Source organism: Eretmochelys imbricata, chromosome 8 (genome assembly GCF_965152235.1).
Source record: "Eretmochelys imbricata isolate rEreImb1 chromosome 8, rEreImb1.hap1, whole genome shotgun sequence".
Taxonomy (NCBI): domain Eukaryota; kingdom Metazoa; phylum Chordata; order Testudines; family Cheloniidae; genus Eretmochelys; species Eretmochelys imbricata.
Window position 1 is genome coordinate 42,350,953 of NC_135579.1, and position 19,173 is coordinate 42,370,125.

Below are 19,173 nucleotides of genomic sequence, written 5' to 3' on the forward strand. Positions count from 1 at the left end.
CATGGGCTCTGGCCAACATTAGGGCAGGAGCAGGCATCAGTGCTGGCCGACGCTGGAGCTGGCAGTTGAGCTAAAGTACTTGCTGACATAACTTCTAGGGGAACAGCGTGAAGAACCTATTCTGCGTGGGGCCCTTGTCCGACTGGATGTCAATGGGTTTGAGCGTAGGAACTGCCCCATACGTCCTGCTGGGATGACTCTGAAACCTAATGATGCTGTTTTGAGTTCAGCCCACGGTAAGAGCTCAGTATTAGGAGGAGGAGGGGGAGAAAGAGGCGACGAGTCTGCAACAGGGCTGCCTGTCAGTGGGTCACTGAGGACACAGGTCTGTACTGAGGGGACGTCCCATGTGATGCTTTGTCTCAGCACTGGCAGGGTGAGCAGGAGGGCGAGCAGAGCAGAGAACCAGGTGGGACAGACAGAGTACACAGAGCAGAGGTCGCTGGCTCTCCTTGCAGGCCTAGTTCCAGAGAGAGAAGGACGGGGTGGGCAAGGAGATCAGCACAGATGGGGGACTGGGCACCCTCCAAATGGTCTGGGACTTTGGTGTAGCATGTAACTGAGAGGAGCCAGGGTGCTGAGGTGGAGCGGAGCCGGGGGATGGGCCTGAAGCTGAGTGCTCGGGGGGCCCTGGCAAATGCATCACAGGAGCCATCCCTCAGGGTGACGGACAAGAGAGAAATGCATGCAGTGCCCAGCCTGGCACATGGGGAAGAACAGGCCAAACTGGCTCCGGCTTGACTCCTCATGAAATGCACTCACTTAACCATGGCGTGCTCCATGCCTAGAAGAGATGCCAGTGCTCCTCAATCCTGACCTGCAGCCCCCTGCTATCCCAGCCCTGCGCTCCCCACCCCCAGCTCTGTCATTGTCCCTCAATCCTGACCCACATCCCACTGCTACCTGAGCCCTGGACTCCCCACCCCCAGCTCTGCTAATGCCCCTCAATCCTGACCTGCAGCCCCATGCTACCCCAGCCCTGGGCTGCCTCCCTCCCCCACAGCTCTGCTGACGACCCTCAAACCCAACCTGTGGTACACCCCAAATCCAGTCTGCAGAGATGACCTGTGCCTGCTGATAGTGGGGGGCACAATCCTGGAACAGCTCAAGTTACGCCCCCTCTACAAAGCAGCAGCCCCTCCCTGCAGCTCCCAGCTGTTCCTCCTGCCTCTTCTTCTCCCTGCCCAGCACAGCTCACAGGCTCAGCTGCCCCACAGGGAGGGGGCCCAGCCACACCATGTGACCGAGCCATCTGCGGGGGCATGTGACCCCGCATGCCTCCCACACGTCACCTCTACCAGTCTGTGCCATCTCTGTCCATCATATGGGGAGGGGCATATCCCATTTCCCAGATCCTCACCGCCCCACGGCACTGGCACTTGACACCTCCTCAGGAGACGAGCATGCCCCGTCCCCACACACTGCCCTATTGTAACCCCAGTGACCGGTGTAACTTCGTTTTCTGGGCCCTGGCTGAGGCGACTCCTCTGAGACTCTGTCGGCTCAGGAGCTGCTTGTTTGGTGCTCACTGAGACTTGGAGCAGAGAATTCCCTGGGGCCAGCCCCAGGGTGGAGGTGGAAGGGCTGCTCGGGACCAGGAGTTGCTTTAATACAATGTTCTCGCTTTACGTGTGCACCAAGTAAATGTTTACAGGCTACAAACGAGAATCCCAGGGTTGCAGGGCTGTAAGGGCCCTCGATCCAGTTCCTTGCCCCACACCAAGGCTGGACCAGGCACACCTAAACCATCCCCAACAGGGGCTTGTCTACCCTGAGCACTCGCAGCTGGCACAATCCGCAGCCCTGTGGATGGGCTCCCAGTGGGGTGGAAGGTCCACAGGATGAAGGCCAGGACCTAGCAAATGTCACTCCCTGCTCTGGGCCCACATCCCAGAAGGAGAGGACGCATGCACGCCTTGTTCTCACAGTGCTCCATTAGCCGGGGCAGAACGGCACTTTCAGACACTGCTGGCCTTCACACCCCTGCGGCGTCCCTACAATACCCGGCACCTGTACATTGCTCTGGGGGGGGGGAGGGGGAGGCGCCAACTCCGGGGGGTGGCTCTCTCCCTGCACGAGCCACAAAACACCTGCCGGCCAAGAGCACGACTGGAGGCCATGGCCTGCCCTCAGCGGGAGTCCCGAGCACAGAGCCTTTCCCCACTGCTGTGGCGTACCTGGACCACCCACGTCCTCGCTGTCACCATCCTCCTGCCCATCCGCATCCTGCTGGGTGTGCTGCAGGCTCAGCTTGTGGCACACCTCAAAGGCCTGCCCCACAGTGCGGACGATGCGCATGGCCTGGCTCTGGAGTGGGGAGAGAGGAGCTGTGATGACAGGCTGTAGGGACCGTGAATCAAACCGCTGCAGTTGCTGACAGCATGGGAGGCTTTGCTGACCAAGACCCCTGGGAGAACCCTGAGGCTGAGCCGGAGCCCTGGATGGCTCGAGGGCCCAGGGCTCTGCAAAGGGCTGCGTCCCAGCCCCCCGCCCCCGCAGTCCATGCACAAAGGGAGAGCTCTGATCTATCTTGGGGCCTTTTGGCGTCATGGTCTCTAAGGCCCCGATCCAGCAAGGCTCCTAGGAACAAACTTTCAGCCCTGAGTGCTACCTTCAGAGGAGCTGCACTGGAGTTCGCAACAGTGGGTGATTTCTGTCCCGAATGCCTCTGGCCCCCGCTGCCCGGCTCTGCCCTCTGCACAGTTCAGATCATGTCTCCACTGGCCTCTGCTGGCATTTGTCCAGCTTTGGCTCCAGGTGTCATTCTAAGCACTCCGCCCCTCACTTGGTGGGTGTCAACTCCCAGCTGTCAAGGATCACTTTTAGCAGGATGTTAAATATCACAGGCTCCTGGTGCAGCCCCACAGTGTGATCCATTGCTGCCCATCCCCTCTCAGTGAGGGGCTCTGCCTTGGTGCACAGGGCGGGGGAGGAGGGGGAGAACAGCTTGGGGGTTTTTCCCCGCTGCCCTGACAGGGAGGGGACAGGAGAGGAGGTGACCACAGCTCTCTGAGAACAGCAGGCCAGGGCAGCATGGTCCTGCCCTAAGGGGTCTTGCAGCCCTGTCAGCCTCACATCCTGTGTTCCTGCACATCCAAACCAGCCGGCATGGCCAGTCCCTTCGAGGCCTGGGGAATGGCAGCTCGCCAGAGCAAAGCCCGAGCCTTGCAGTTCCTGTGCGACGGGAATAGCTTGGCCATCCACTGCGCCCTCTGACCCATCAGTCACAGCATCAGCACCCCTGCCCTGCCCATGGTGAGTTGCATCAGGTGATGGGAGGGGACAGAAGCAGTGAGGAGCCAGGGATGGCTTTGCAGCCCAGGCCAGGCCAGGCCAATCTGCTGAGGAAGCTGACCCTTGGGGTGCGGCACAAAGAACCCTCCACTGCAGCGAGAGGACCCTGCTGGCTCTGCCCAGTGCATGGTGGGACAATGGCTGTGGGGAGGTTGGGTAGCTCCTTGCTGGCCAGTCCCTGAGGAAGTGGCCAGAAGGCTCTGGGCAGCAGAGCGTGTGAGGAGGGGGCTGAGTGCTGCTGCCCTTACCATGCCTTCGAGGCAAGGCACACCCGGAGCTCCTGGGGCTCTGCCTTGCCGCAGGCTGGTGGTGGCACTGGAGGGAGAATCCGGGAGCTACAGGGTATCCAAGAAACAGCCATTCCCCAGGACCTCCCCATGGGCACAGCGCATTTGAGTCAGCTGCATTGCCACACCCCACCCTGCAAACTCCCAGGGACCCCGCATCCCTGCTGCAGGTACCTTCTTCTTGGACTTGAAGACATTACACCTGAAGACATTGCTGGAGCCATCTCTGGCGATGTAGCTGAAGATCTTCAGGTCTTGGGAGTCGTGGGACACGTAGAATATCCTGCAGGGAGAGAGGGGAGGGACATCTGTAATCCAAGCCCCATCTGTGGTGCTCAGCAGACCGGGAGGCCTCACCCACGCTACTTGTGGGGCAGGTGGAGTACGCATGACTGAGCCGATCCACAGGGCTCTGCCCCTCGTCGAGCCAGCAGCATCCGCTAGCCCAGCCCTACCAGTGCAGCTGCAGAGATGGGGGAAGAAGCCCCCGAGAGCCCTGCCCCTGCCGGGCCAGAGGGCAGATTTGGGGCATGTGCCTTTCAGGAGCTCTCCACAGCAGCCAGCTCCCTGGGCAAGCTAAGAGTCGGGCAATGATGGTGCCCAGCGGGGGAAGGCAACGGGTTGGCACAGAGCACATGCTAACCCCTGCCTTAGTCGCTGGCAGAGCATGGAGCCTTGCCCTTCCCTCCCGCTGCAGGAGCTCCTTGTCTCAGACACAAGGCCCAGTGGGCCTAAGGCCTGCTGGGGTCCAGGGCCACTCCACTCCCCTGCCCCAGGTTTGGAGGGGCACCAGTGGGTGGCTCTAATCCCTGCCAGAGAACGGTTTTCCCTCGAAGCGGCTCGTTCACAGGGGCTCAGTGACTCCTGGCCTGGCTCCGATTCGGCTGCCTGTCTGGGGCGACCTTGGGGGCCCTAAAATTCCAGCATCTGCATTGCAGACAATCCCCCTCTGGGTTCTATGTATAGGGTCCAGTGGGCTGTGTGTCGGTGGCTGGGCAGCGTCACATCCCAGGGGAGCTCCAGGAACCCCCAAGGGCACTGGCTGGTCAGCGTCAGAGCCCAGGGCAGCTCCAGGCACCCCCGGGCATTCGCTGGCCAGCGTCAGAGCCCAGGGGAGCTGCATTCCACCTTGAGGGGCTCTTACCTGTAGATGGGATCCTGCATCACCAGCATTTTGCTCTCGTCCCAGGTCCACTCTCTTTTCTGCAATGAAGGCATCTGTAAATGAGGATGTTAGGTGCTGTCCATAGCTCATCAGCACGGTGCAGTACAGGGCCCTCTAAATCTTGCCTTCCTTTTACATTTAATCTTCCTGCCCCTTCTTTACAATGTGTGACCTGGGCACACTTCCAATCTGCCCAGGCATCACTCCTGTTCTCTGCAATTGCCTTCTATCCTGTGTTCTCCCCCTCTGACTCCGATGGCAGGTGTCAGCGGAGTTGTAGGCATCCCTTGGGCCAGCCTGCGCTCCAAGGCACTCTCGGCTTTGAGAGGCAAATCAAAAGGTGGGGGGGGGGAGGGGGGGCATTTCCGTGCTTGTTGATATGACTGGTGGGAGTGCTGCAAAGAGCCAGACAGCATAGCCAGGTGCTGTGCCAACTCCCAAAGAGAGATCTACTGGCGCACCACAGTCCTGCCCTGCTATTTCAGCCCTGCGATCCACATATACAGCTCTGGCAATGCCCCTCACCAGCCCCTCAGCCCCCCACCATTCCAGCCCTGGGCTCCGCATACTCAGCACTGCTGAGCTATTCAGTGCTGACCCAGAGCCCTGAGCTTTTACACACACAGCAATGCCAGTGCTCCACAGCTCCGATCCGCAGCTGCCCACTGTCCCCATTCTGAGCCTCTTGGGAGCACTGGCTGCCACATCCCCAGCTCTGCGAGGGGTCTGGGCAGACCCCAAAGTGTGCCAGGTGCTTTCCAAACCCACCCCAGACAAGGGACTGCCTAGAGGCCTGTCCATTGATTTCACTCATTGCCCACAGCTCTGGGTGTCGCAGCCCCAGCACTGAAACAGCACATGGGGCAATGCACCTGCTGCTCCCAGGAAGGCCAATGAAGCCAAGTCAACACTAGGAAGAGGTGGGCAGTCAAGGTGCCCAGATACGATGGCTCCTGCAGTGGGACACACTGCTTTCCAGCAGCTGAGGCATACGAGCCCAGGCCTGGAGTAGGAAGCTAGGAGGTGCCCAAGCAGGTCAGACCCACAATCCACTGCTCCACTGTCCTGACTCTGACCGTGGCCAGCACCAGCTACTTCAAAGGACAGGGCAGGAAGCTGGCTGGTGGACAATTATTTACTACCCTGCCCCTCAGAGAAACGCTTTCCTGACCCCACCAGTATGTAGTGGGCTCGTGCCCGAAGCAGGAGGGTCCCATCTCCTGTAACCATGGGTGTTTCCCTTATCCCTTTGATCTCTAATCCTCCTTAGCTCCTGGCCTCAGTGACATCCTGTGCCAGTGAGTTCCACAAGATAATGACATGCTCGTCTTACAAGACATCCTTTGAGTGGTATAAATGTGGTATAAAACTTCCCCAAGGTACAAACTATTTTACCTTTTGCCCTTGGACTTTCGCTGCCACCACCAAACGTCTAACTGGGTTTATTATTGGGAAAGAGTCGTTTGGAAACGTCTTTCCCCCCAAAATCCTCACCAAAACCTTGCAGCCCCCTTCCTGGAGAAGGTTTGATAAAAATCCTCACCAATTTGCATAGGTGACCACAGACCCAAACCCTTGTATCTTAAGAACAATGAAAAAAGCATTCAGTTTCTTACAAGAAGAATTTTAATAGAAGAAAAAGTAAAAAGAATCACCTCTGTAAAAATCAGGATAATTAGATTCAAAACACAGAGAATCCCTCTAGGCAAAACCTTAAGTTACAAAAAGACACAAAGACAGGAATATCCATTCCATTCAGCACAGCTTATTTTCTCAGCCATTTAAAGAAATCATAATCTAATGCATATCTAGCTAGATTACTTATTAAGTTCTAAGACTCCATTCCTGTTCTGTCCCTGGCAAAAGCATCACACAGACAGACCCAGACCCTTTGTTTCTCCCCCCCTCCAGCTTTGAAAGTATCTTGTCTCCTCATTGGTCATTTTGGTCAGGTGCCAGCGAGGTTATCCTAGCTTCTTAACCCTTTACAGGTGAAAGGGCTTTTCCTCTGGCCAGGAGGGATTTTAAAGGTGTTTACCCTTTCCTTTATATTTATGACACCTTCCGACCTTAGAGTCTGTGAGCTGATAGCAGAGCAGAATGCAGCCAGAGATCCATTTGGAGATCCTCTGGGTGGAGCTCGCCTGTCCCCTGAGTTTCTGTTATCGCAATGAACAGTCTTGGGGACTTCCTGATGGGTCTTGTTCTGTGTAGGTTAAAGGCCAAGGCATGCCACACATCAAGGGTGTGAAATCTCTGCTCCTGTCAGGAAGTATGTGGTTTAGGGAAGAACACAGGTAAGTGGATCAATTGGTTCAAGTGAAACTGAAAGAAAATTTGGGGTGTAAACATAACAAAACTTTATCTTTACGGAATACGGAGTTCAGAGGATCTGCTATTATTGCTCCAAGCGCACCAACCCTCCGGCTGAGGTGATGGCTAAATGCAACCTCCACTGAGAGTAGGGACATGGAGCAGGAAGCTAGGGGCTCTATGGGTGGCCTTTTGAGTGTAGACAGAACAAGGTTCAAGTCCCACTGAGGGACAGGCTTGGGAAGAGGGGGGATGGTTTTGATTATTCCAAAATCTGGTAGTCAGTGGGTGAGTGAAGACTGAGTGCTCTTGAACGGGAGAATGGCACACACTCATCACTGCCAGGTGGACTAGTGAGGAGCTGAGGGATAGGCCAGATGTCTTTAGAGAAAGAATGTACTGAGAGAAGGTTCCTCCTCTACCTTGGTGGGACCTGCGCTTATTGGCGGATTTTGCTCACCTCAGAGATTCATGGCAACCCTCAGTTTGGCCACTTTCGTGGCTCAAATCTGCCGTTCACTCAGATAACCTCATCACTGGCCAGCCTGGGGAAAAAAGAGTAAGAACAATCCCTGCAGTTTCTGCTGATCCACCATGTGGGTCGGGGACCAGCTCAGAGACCTTCACCTCTGGTGGAAGCTCCTGTGTTGGGTCAGGAGTAGGGAGGTTTGGGGGGAACCTGGGCCCGCCTTCTACCCCGGGTTCCAGCCCAGGGCCCTGTGGACTGCAGCTGTCGAGAGTGCCTCCTGGAACAGCTGCGTGACAGCTACAATTCCCTGGGCTACTTCCCCTTGGCCTCCTCCCAACACCTTCTTTGTCCTCACCACAGGACCCTCCTCCTGATGTCTGTTAATGCTTGTACTCCTCAGTCCTCCAACAGCACGTCCTCTCACTCCCAGCTCCTTAGGCGCACACCTGACTAACTGGAGTGACAGCCTTTTTAAACCAGGTGTCCTGATTAGCCTTAATTAATTCTAGCAGCTTCCCAATTGGCTACAGGTGTCCTAATTGCTATACTGAAAAGGAGTACGCTGCACTGAAAAGGTCGGGGCCCACCATGAATCTGAGGAAGCACCTGTGAGTGAGATAAATATTGACATGAAAATAGGCATCCTTCATATCCAGAACTGTAAACCACATGTCCTTTTCTAGGGATGGTATTATAGAGACCAGCATGCCCACATGAAACTTGAATTTGCGAATGAATCATAGAATATTAGGGTTGGAAGAGACCTCAGGAGGTCATCTAGTCCAATCCCCTGCTCAAAGCAGGACAAACCCCAATTAAATCATCCCAGCCAAGGTTTTGTCAAGCCGGGCCTTAAAAACCTCTAAGGACGGAGGTTCCACCACCTCCCTACATAACCCATTCCAGTGCTTCACCACTCTCCTAGTGAAAGAGTGTTTCCTAATATCCAACCTAGACCTCCCTCACTGCAACTTGAGACCATTGCTTCTTGTTCTGTTATCTGCCACCACCGAGAACAGCCTACCTCCATCCTCTTTGAAACCCCCCTTCAGGTAATTGAAGGCTGCTATCAAATCGCCCCTCACTCTTCTCTTCTGCAGACTAAATAACCCCAGTTCCCTCAGCCTCTCCTCATAAGTCATGTGCCCAAGCTCACTAATCCTTTTCATTGACCTCCACTAGACTCTCTCCAATTTGTTTACATCCCTTCTGTAGTGGGGGGACCAAAACTGGACGCAATACTCCAGGTGTGGCCTCACCAATGCCGAATAGAGGAGAATAATAATAAATAATCATCATTTCCCTAGATCTACTGACAGGCCTTCTTGGCAATGAGGGCACACTGCTGACTCATATCCAGCTTCTCGTCCACTGTAATCCCCAGGTCCTTTTCTGCAGAACTGCGGCTTAGCCAGTCGGTCCCCAGCCTGTAGAGGTGCATGGGATTCTTCCTTCCTAAGTGCAGGTAATTAAAAATAAATTAAGGTCTCTGTCCCAGCTACAAAACAGCCTAATACAAAAACAAATAAAAATAAAAAACCATACTGCTATAGCTATGGAATGTACTAAAATGCAAATACTTGCTTTGTTGACCCTCATCAGATTTCTTTTGGCCCAATCCTCCAGTTTGTTTAGGTCACTCTGGACCCTATCCCTACCCTCCAGCGTATCTACCTCTCCCCTCAGTTTAGTGTTATCTGCAAACTTGCTGAGGGTGCAATTAATTCCATCATCTGAATCACTGATAAAGATGTTGAACAAAATTGGACCCAGGACCGACCCCTGGGGCACTCTGCTTGATACCGGCTGTCAACTAGACATCAAGCCATTGATCATTACTCATTGAGTCCGACAATCTAGCCAGCTTTCTATCCAGCTTATACGCCATTCTGCCAATCAATACTTTTTTAACTTGCTGGCAAGAATACCGTGGGAGACGGTATCTAAACCTTTGCTAAAGTCAAGATATATCACATCCACTGCTTTCCCCATATCCACAGAGCCCATTATTTCATCATAAAAGGCAATCAGGTTGGTCAGGCATGACTTGCCATTGGTGAATCCATGTTAACTGTTCCTGATCACCTTCCTCTCTTCCAAGTGCTTCAAAATGGATTCCTTGAGGACGTGCTCCATGATTTTGCTGGGGACTGAAGTGAGACTGACCGCTCTGTAGTTCCCTGGGTTCTTTTTCTTCCCTTTTTTAAATATGGGCACTATATTTGCCTTTTTCCGGGACCTGAAGCCGTTTAGTTGGTGGAGGTTGAGAATTGGTCTCCATCTGCCCTTCTTTTGGGGTATCATGAAGTAAGTTGAGTGAAAGCCACTCACTTGGTATTGAGAAGGGATACGTTCTATTGTTCTTTGGTCTAATAGGTAGTGTACCTCTTGTTTGAGAGTGGGGTTGTGCAGAGATGCAAACTCAATCGTATAACCAGAGAGGATGATATTCAGCACAGATTGGTCTGTGCTTATTGCACTCCAGGTGTTGATAAAGAGTGTTAGATGACCTCCAAGTGGTGTGACACGGTTGGGCGATGTCAGACTCAGTGGCTCGCAGCAGCTCTTGAGGTCCTGTCAAAAACAGTGCCTTGTTGGAGGCTGAGATTGGGAAGCTGAGCCTGTTGCCACAGATGTAGGGACACGGGTCCCTTGAACCTTCTGCCTTTTGAGTGGTGGTTTGTAGGGCCTCTGATGAAAAAATTGTTGAGCCATGGGTCTAAGTCTAGACTCTATATGACTGTCAACGGAACTTTCCCTTGGGGATAGGTGTATATATCCACAGAGAGTCCTTTAAGGTATGGAGGGACTTGTCTGACTTCTGACTGAACAACTATGATTCACCAAAGGGGAGGTCCTCCCCAGTATTCTGGAACCTCTTTAGGGAACCCTGACACATGGTGCCATGACTCTGCACATAATAATGGCCATATCCATGGCTCTAGAGATGTCTGTGGCAACACTGCAGATTGGAGAGCGGTCTTTGTCTTCGTCTATCAGTGCCTTGAAACGAGCTCTGTTCTGTTGTGGAGGGCTGTCTGTGAACTCTGCCAACCTGGAATAGTTCAGGAAGCCATACTCGGCCAGTAGTGCTTGGTAGTTGGCTATCCTAAACTGGAGCTGGATGATGAAAAGACCTTTCTCCCCAGTAGGTCTAGACGTCTACCCTCTTTGTTCACGGGGTAGACTGGGGGTGGGTGGGGGGTGTTGCTGTCTACCCCTTTTGGAAGCTGCTTGGACTACCAAAGAGTTGGGAGAGGGGTGAGAAAACAAAAAAACTCAGCCCCTTCTGCCAGCACATAAGAATATTTTTCTGCCCTCTTGGGGGTGGGAATGCAGGTAGCGGGGGGTGTGCCAACAGCCCTACCTGGCTCCATTATAGCCTCATTAACAGGGAACACTATTTTGTTGGATCCAGATAAGTGAAGGATGTCCAGGAGTTTGTGCTGGGATTCCTGAACCTCTTCCAGAAGAATCTGAAGCTCACTAGCAACTCTACGAAGATGATCCTGGAACTACCTGACATCATCGGCAGAGGAGAGAGACATAGGGGTCACTGCTTTGTCTGGAGATGATGGCGGCAGTTTTGCAGGTTCCAGTGGAACCACTGGATCCAATACGTCTTGCTCTTCCTCTTTGAAAGGATCCAGGGGGCGGAGGGGCCTAAGTGCCTCCTTAGGAGGAGTTACTCTCTAGCAGACAAGACTCTCTTCAGGGGGGTACTGGTTCCAGGGTCCCAATATGGCCAGGAAGAAGGATCAAAAAGGGGATGCGGAGGCCCCCATTTCATGGGGTACCAGCTACGCTGAGCTAAATGCTGAGGTTCGTCCCAAGGTAGCGTAAGTCTTTTCAGTGGCTGGAGGGAAGTTGTATCTCCAGGAAGAACCAGGTGATAAACTTTTTCTCTGAGCTGTCGACTCCCCAGGTGGTGTTCTGACATCACTGGACAGGAACGGACCCGATGGAGGGTATTCTGGATCCAGGAATACGGAGATGTCACGTGGAGGGGCACGAGACTCAATTCTCCCTGGAGTAAGAGGGGCTGTCTCTGTCCAGACCATCATAACTGGAGAGGGTGCTGACGAGGATGGTGCAGGCGAACAGTCTTCATTGGGGCTGAGGGACCCAAAGTTTGGGAGGTGCCAAGGTTGACAGTACCCATAGGTCGTGCTCCAGCACTGACAGAGCTTGATGTTTATGGGCTTTTTTGTCAAGCCTCTGGGACTTAGGACATATGAAGCCCTCTTGGGCTGAGGTGCTGGGCTTGCTTAGAGCCACATCTAACTTCTTCGAAGTGGATTTCAAGGCAGACTTAGTCTCAGGCATATGAGAGTGCTTCCTGGGCTCCCGAGAAGATCCCACCAGGGCTCTATGGCAGTAGATTCTCTGCCACCAGTGTTGGATATATCAGCAAAGAGCTTGGCTTGTTTAGCCTAACCAAAAGAAGGCTGAGGGAGAGAGGAGTGCTCTCTTATAAATCCATCAGAGGGATAAATACCAGGGAGGGAGAGGAGTTATTTAAGTTAAGTGCAATGTGGACACAAGACCAAATGGATATCAACTGGCCATCAATAAGTTTAGGCTTGAAATTAGATGAAGGTTTCTACCCATCAGAGATGTGAAGTTCTGTAACAGCCTTCCAAGCGGAGCAGTGGGGGTGAAAAACCTAACTAGCTTCAAGACTGAGCCTGATAAGTGTATGGAGGGGATGGTCTGATGGGACTGCCTAGTGACTTCTAGCAGCAAATATCTCCAGCTGCCAGAGATGGAGCACTAGATGGGGAGGGCTCTGAGTTACTACAGAGAATTCTTTTCCATGTGTCTTGCTGTGATGTTATTGACAGAATCTGTAACTGTTGCAACCACTGTTATATATTTGCAGCACATATTGTACAAAGGTGTGAGGTGTCTACGGGAAGGTTATGATTGGCTGGTTATAATTATGCTATCTATATATGTGTATTGTTTTTGTAGTTGAAGTTATGAATATTGGCTCTATACTGTCTGTATTTCAAACTTGTGCTATGCTTCTGGGGAACATCCCAGACAAGTTGGTGTCAGCTCTGTCTAGCCTGCTTGATGGCCCATTAAGGACCATCAGCTATACAATTGACGCATTGAAAGAAGGCGGATACACCTTGTGACTCAGCAAGGCATGCAGGGACATGCCTATGGACAGAACTCTAAGGTTTTTTCTTGCCATGTGCCCCAATGCATGTCTTTGGGGCAAAGAAAGGAGGCCATATGACAAAAGACTATAAAAGACTGCTGCAGCGCTTCCATCTTGTCTTCAATCCTGCTTCATACCTCTGGGGGGACTTTGCTACAAACTGAAGCTTTGAACAAAGGACTGAATGACCCATCCCAGCTGTGCATGTACTCCAGAGACTTGATTGGAATTTGCAGTTTATTCTATCACTGCTGCAAGCCTGAACCAAGAACTTTGCCATTACTGTATGTAATTGATTCCATTTAACCAATTCTAGCTCTCATCTATATCTTTTTCCTTTTATGAATAAACCTTTAGATTTTAGATTCTAAAGGATTGGCAACAGCATGATTTGTGGGTAAGATCTGATTTGTATATTGACCTGGGTCTGGGGCTTGGTCCTTTGGGATCGGGAGAACCTTTTTTCTTTTACTGGGGTATTGGTTTTCATAACTATTCATCCCCATAACGAGTGGCACTGGTGGTGATACTGGGAAACGGGAGTGTCTAAGGGAATTGCTTGTGTGACTTGTGGTTAGCCAGTGGGGTAAAACCAAAGTCCTCTCTGTCCAGCTAGTTTGGTTTGCCTTGGTGTGCACAGAAACCCGAGCCTTGGGCTGTAACTGCCCTGCTTTAAGCAGTTTGTCCTGAATTGGCACTCTCAGTTGGGTCCCACCAGAACCAACATCGTTACAGGGGACCATTGGGGTGTGACAGCAGCGTGGTAGGATCATTTTGAACCAGAAGCACAGACCTCATGATTTTAAAAGGACAAATTTTTTCTTTTAGCTGCTTGAAAACCAGGGAGGTTTTTTGTTGTTGTTTTTGTTTTTAAAGGACACTTTTTTTTTCAAGCTTAGAGCAGCTGGAGTTTTTTTTTTTCCTCTTTGCCTGAGGGCAGAGTAGTTAAGCTATAGCAAGGGAATTCACAAGCTGTTTTTCTTTTTCTAGCTCTCAGGCTAGGCTAGGCTAAGGGCAGAAAGGCTAGCGAAGATGATGGAAAGTGAGGTCAAAAAGAAACGGAATTAGCCAAATTGGAAGCTGAAGCGAAACAGAAGGAACATAAAAGACAAATGGACTTCAAGCACTTGGAGTTGGAGGTGCAGGAGAAAAAAGAGGCAAAGCAATTGGATACAGAGACAAAACGCTTGGATACAGAGTTAGAGCTGAAGCACTTAGAGCTGGAAAGGGCTAAACTGGGTCTACCAGATAACCCTAACAGTCCTTCTCCAGGTACCACTCCCCATTCCAAAAAATTCCCCACCTACAAGGTAGGCGATAATACAGAAGGCTTCTTAGAAAATTTTGAAAGGGCCTGCCTTAGGTACAGCATCTCTACAGACCAGTATATGGTGGAGCTGAGGCCGCAGCTCAGTGAACCCTTAGCAGAGGTGGCAGCTGAAATGCCTAAAGAAAACATGAACAGTTAAGAACTTGTTTTAAAAAAGGCCAGAATTTGAATGAGGCTAACACTCAAGCATGCCTGTTGGCGGTTCAAAGCCCTAAGGTGGAAACCAGATGTGGCATTTTCCCGATGCGCCTACCACATTGTAAAAAATTGGAATGCCTGGATATCAGGAGCAAGTGTTAAATCTCTGGAAGAGTTGTCTTTCCTAATGCAAACGAAACAGTTCTTAGAGGGTGTTCCTAAGCAAATAGAAAGGTACATCCTAGATGGGAAGCCCAAAACTAATTGAGATGAGGGAGATCGGAACCAATGGGTGGAGGTGGCAGAAAAGAAAAAAGCTAGTAGCTGTTGGAGCAGATATCAGAAGGGGCAACCCGAGACAACACCCTACCACCGGGGTCAGCCCAAGGCCCAAATACCTTATTGTCCCACCACACCAGTCTTCAGAAACCCACCCCACCCCAGTGACCAGTCAGCTGGGCGATGTTTTAAATGTAATGAGCTGGGGCATGTAAAGGCCAACTACCCCAAGTACCCCAATAGATTGCAGTTCATTACACCAGAATCACACCAAAGGTCCTCAGGCCCAGATGCCTCCCAAATACCCTCAAAGCGAAGAGAAACTGTGAGTGTGGGTGGGAAGAAGGTTATCGCATGGGGGGACACTAGAGCATAGTGTCAGCTATCCACCAATCCTTAGTGGACCCAAATTCATCAACTCAGAGGCCCAAGTGACTATTCAACCCTTCAAGTCAAACTCTTTACACTTGCCTACAGCCAAGTTGCCTGTCCAGTACAAGGGCTGGTCAGGAAAGTGGACTTTTGCAGTCTATGACGATTATCCCATTCCCATGCTGCTGGGGAAGACTTGGCCAACCATGTGAAGCTAGCCAAGAGGGTGGGAATGGTCACCCGCAGCCAGGCTAAGCAAGCCTTCACATCTATCCCTGTTCCTGAGCTTTCTACAAGGGCCCAGTCTGTGTTACCAGAGCCCCAAACTGAGGTGGTGGAACCGGATCCCCTGCCAACGACTGCAACAGCAGTAGTGAATCCAGTCGCAGAGACTCAACCAGAACCAGTCCCAAAACTGGAACGGGAGGAGCAAACCGCACCAGAACCATTGCCAGCACTGAATCCAGCGCTTGCAACCCCATCTACACCTCCAATGCCAGAGGGCACCAGCGAGCCTGACCTGGGAGCAGCAGCTAAACCTGCACAAAAGGCTGAAATACAACATAGTGCACCAACAGAGAGGGGTTCACAGTCCACGGAAACAGCTCCATCACCTACATCGCTTCCAGAGGGACCAAGCCCAAGTCTACAATCCAGTGAGGAACTGATGTCTCCAGCATCAAGGGAACAGTTCCAGGCAGAGCAATAAGCAGATGAAAGCCTCCAGGGAATTTGGACAGCGGCTCGGAGCAACCCACCGCCTCTCAGCTCTTCTAATCAATTCTGGTTTGTTGTAGAAAAACGACTTCTATACAAGGAAACTTTCTGGTGGGCACCAGGAGGACTGGCATCCTCAAAGACAGTTGGTAGTTCCAACTAAGTACCGGGTAAATCTCTTAAGCTTAGCCCACGATCATCCCAGTGGCCATGCTGGGGTTAACAGGACCAAAGACAGTTTGGGGAGGTCATTCCACTGGGAGGGAATGGGCAAGGACATTTCTACCTATGTCCGGTCTTGTGAGGTGTGCCAAAGAGTGGGAAAACCCCAAGACCAGGTCAAAGCCCCTCTCCAGCCACTCCCCATCATTGAGGTTCCATTTCAGTGAGTAGCTCTGGATATTTGGGGTCCTTTTGCGAAAAAGACACCCAGAGGAAAGCAGTACATACTGACTTTCATGGATTTTGCCACCCAATGGCCGGAAGCAGTATCTCTAAGCAACACTAGGTCTAAAAGTGCGTGCCAGGCATTAACAGACATTTTTGCCAGGACAGATTGGCCCTCCAACATCCTTATAGATTTGGGAACTAATTTCCTGGCAGGGACCATGAAAAGCCTTTGGGAAGCTCAGGGGGTGAACCACTTGGTTGCCACCCCTTACCACAATCAAACAAATGGCCTGGTGGAGAAGTTTAATGGAACTTTGGGGGCCATAATATGTAAATTCGTAAATGAGCACTCCAACAATTAGGACCTAGTGTTGCAGCAGTTCCTTTTTGCCTACAGGGCTGTACCACACCCCAGTTCGGGGTTTTCACCATTTGAACTTGTGTATGGCCATGAGGTTAAGGGCCCATTACAGTTGGTGAAACAGCAATGGGAGGGGTTTACGCCTTCTCCAGGAAGTAACATTCTGGACCACAACCCACAAAACACCCTCTGAAACTCTTTAGCCCTTGCTAGAGAAAACCTAAAAGATGCTTAGGAAGAGCAAAAGGCCTGGTATAATAAACATGCCAGAAAGCGTTCCTTCAAAGTAGGGGACCAGGTCATGGTCTTGAAGGCGCTCCAGGCCCATAAGATGGAAGCATTGTGGGAAGGGCCATTTACGGTCCAAGAGCCTCTGAGAGCTGTTAACTCTCTCATAGCATCCCCCATCTCAAATCTAAAGCCTAAAGTATACCATGTTAATTCTCTAAAGCCCTTTTATTCCAGAGAATTAAAGGTTTGTCAGTTAACTGCCCAGGGAGGAGATGATGCTGAGTGGCCTGAAGGTGTCTACTACAAAGAGAAAAGTGACGGTGGCATGGAAGAGGTGAACCTCTCCATGACCCTTGGGCGTATGCAGCAACAGCAGATCAAGGAGCTGTGCGTTAGCTTCACACCGATGTATTCAGCTACCCCAGGACGGACCGAACAGGCATACCACCCCATTGACACAGGTAATGATTGCCCAATTAGAGCCCAACCTTACCGGGTGGCTCCTCAAGCCAAAACTACTCTAGAACGGGAGATCCAGGACATGCTACAGATGGGTGTAATCCGCCCCTCTGAAAGTGCATCTCCAGTGGTTCTCGTTCCCAAACCAGATGGGGAAATACGCTTTTGCGTGGAGTACCATAAGCTAAATGCTGTAACTCGCCCAGACAACTATCCAATGCCACGCACAGATGAACTATTAGAGAAACTGGGACGGGCCCAGTTCATCTCCATCTTGAATTTAACCAAGGGGTACTGGAAGGTACGGCTAGATGAATCCGTCAAGGAAAGGTCAGCCTTCACCACACGTCGGGCTGTATGAATTTAATGTACTCCCTTTCGGGCTGCGAAATGCACCTGCCACCTTCCAGAAACTTGTAGATAGTCTCCTAGCGGGACTGGGAGAATCTGCAGTCGCCTACCTTGACAATGTGGCCATATTTTCTGATTCATGGACAGAACACCTAGAGCATCTACGAAACATCTTCAAGCGCATAAGGGAGGCAGGACTAACTGTTAAGGCTAAAAAGTGTCAAATAAGCCCAAACAGAGTAATGTACCTTGGACACCAGGTGGGTCAAGGAACTATCAACCCCGTACAGGCCAAAGTTAATGCTATCCAAAAGTGGCCTGTCCCAAAATCAAAGAAACAGGTCCAATCCTTCTTAGGCTTGGTCGGATATTACAGGCAATTTGTACTGCACTACTGCCAAATCACTACACCACGGACAGACCTGACCAAATAAAACCAAACAGCCAAATGCAGTTCAGTGGACTAAAGAGCGTCAGAAGGCCTTTAATCAGCTTAAAGCGACACTCATGTCTAACCCTGTGCTAAGGGCCCAGTCTTTGACAAACCTTTCCTAGTAACCACAAATGCGTCTGAGTGTAGTGTGGGAGAAGTCTTAATGCAAGAAGGACCGTATCAAGAATTCTATCTTGTCGTGTTTCTCAGCAAAAAACTGTCTAAGAGGGAAAGCCACTGGTCAATCACCAAAAAGGAATGTTATGTCATTGTGTACGCTCCGGAAAAGCTACGCCCATACCTTTGGGGATGGTGTTTCCACCTGCAAATCGACCATGCTGCACCGAAGTGGCTTCATACAGTCAAAAAAAATTAACAAAAAACTTCTTCGGTGGAGTTTAGCTCTCCAAGATTTTGATTTTGAAATACAACACATTTCAGGGGCTTCTAACAAAGTGGCTGATGCACTCTCCCGTGAAAGTTTCCCAGAATCAACTGGTTAAAATCATCCTTAAAATGTAAAAATATTGTTAGTTTTTATATAATCAGTAGTATGGCTAAAGATGCATGTGTCTCATTAACTCTGTTTTCTCCTAGAGCAGTGTTTCCCAAACTTGGGACGCCGCTTGTTCAGGGAAAGCCCCTAGCGGGCCTGGCCAGTTTGTTTACCTGCCGCGTCCACAGGTTCGGCCGATCACGGCTCCCACTGGCCACGGTTCACTGCTGCAGGCCAATGGGGCCACGGAACGTACCGGCCACTGCTTCCCGCAGCTCCCATTGGCCTGGAGTGGCGAACCGTGGCCAGTAGGAGCCGTGATCGGCCAAACCTGTGGACGCGGCAGGTAAACAAACCGGCCCGGCCCACCAGGGGCTTTCCCTGCACAAGCGGCGTCCCAAGTTTGGGAAACACTGTCCTAGAGCTCGAGGAAGAAATCACAGCCAGTGTGAAACAGGCTGTCCAGCACCGCTTGTGATTTGGGGGTCATGCCATAAACATAAAGATAAGGGTAGCATAAAATCCCTCCTTGCAGCTGTACTGAATCTCTTTATCTGTAACGGGTTAAAAAGCTCAAATAACCTGGTTGGCACCTAACCAAAAGGACCAATAAGGAAAGAAGATACTTTCAAATCTGCGGTGGGGAGGTTTTGTTTGTGCTCTCTTTGTTAGTTCCCCCTCCGGACAGAGAAAGAAGCCAAGCAGGGACAACATCTCCTGAAAATGTACCTGAAATAATCCATCTAAGAATTACAAAAATTGTAAGTGAGGCAAGAAAATGAGTTAGGTTATCTTTTGTTTTAGCTTGTGAATTTCCCCTATGCTAAGAGGGAGTTTTATTCCTGTTTTGTAACTGTGAAGCTGAGTCCAGAGGGGAGTCCTTTGTGTTTTAAATCTTTTTATTACCCTGTAAAGTTA

General features: G+C 51.2%; 1 protein-coding gene across 5 annotated transcripts in view; it reads right to left on the reverse strand.

Annotated features, from left to right (window-relative positions):
* Window positions 1-19,173, reverse strand: part of NOS1AP (nitric oxide synthase 1 adaptor protein) — a 139,655-nt gene that overhangs the window by 14,897 nt on the left and 105,585 nt on the right. The window contains exons 4-7 of one of the 5 annotated variants that reach the window (XM_077824544.1): window positions 4,726-4,784; window positions 3,756-3,864; window positions 2,191-2,307; window positions 891-910 (exon numbers count right to left, since the gene is read on the reverse strand). In XM_077824544.1, the coding sequence (XP_077680670.1) occupies window positions 891-910; window positions 2,191-2,307; window positions 3,756-3,864; window positions 4,726-4,784 (305 nt within the window). Of the gene's footprint in view, window positions 1-890; window positions 911-2,149; window positions 2,308-3,755; window positions 3,865-4,725; window positions 4,800-19,173 lie in introns of all 5 variants that reach the window. The other 4 variants (XM_077824545.1, XM_077824541.1, XM_077824543.1 and 1 more) reach the window with 4 other exon arrangements.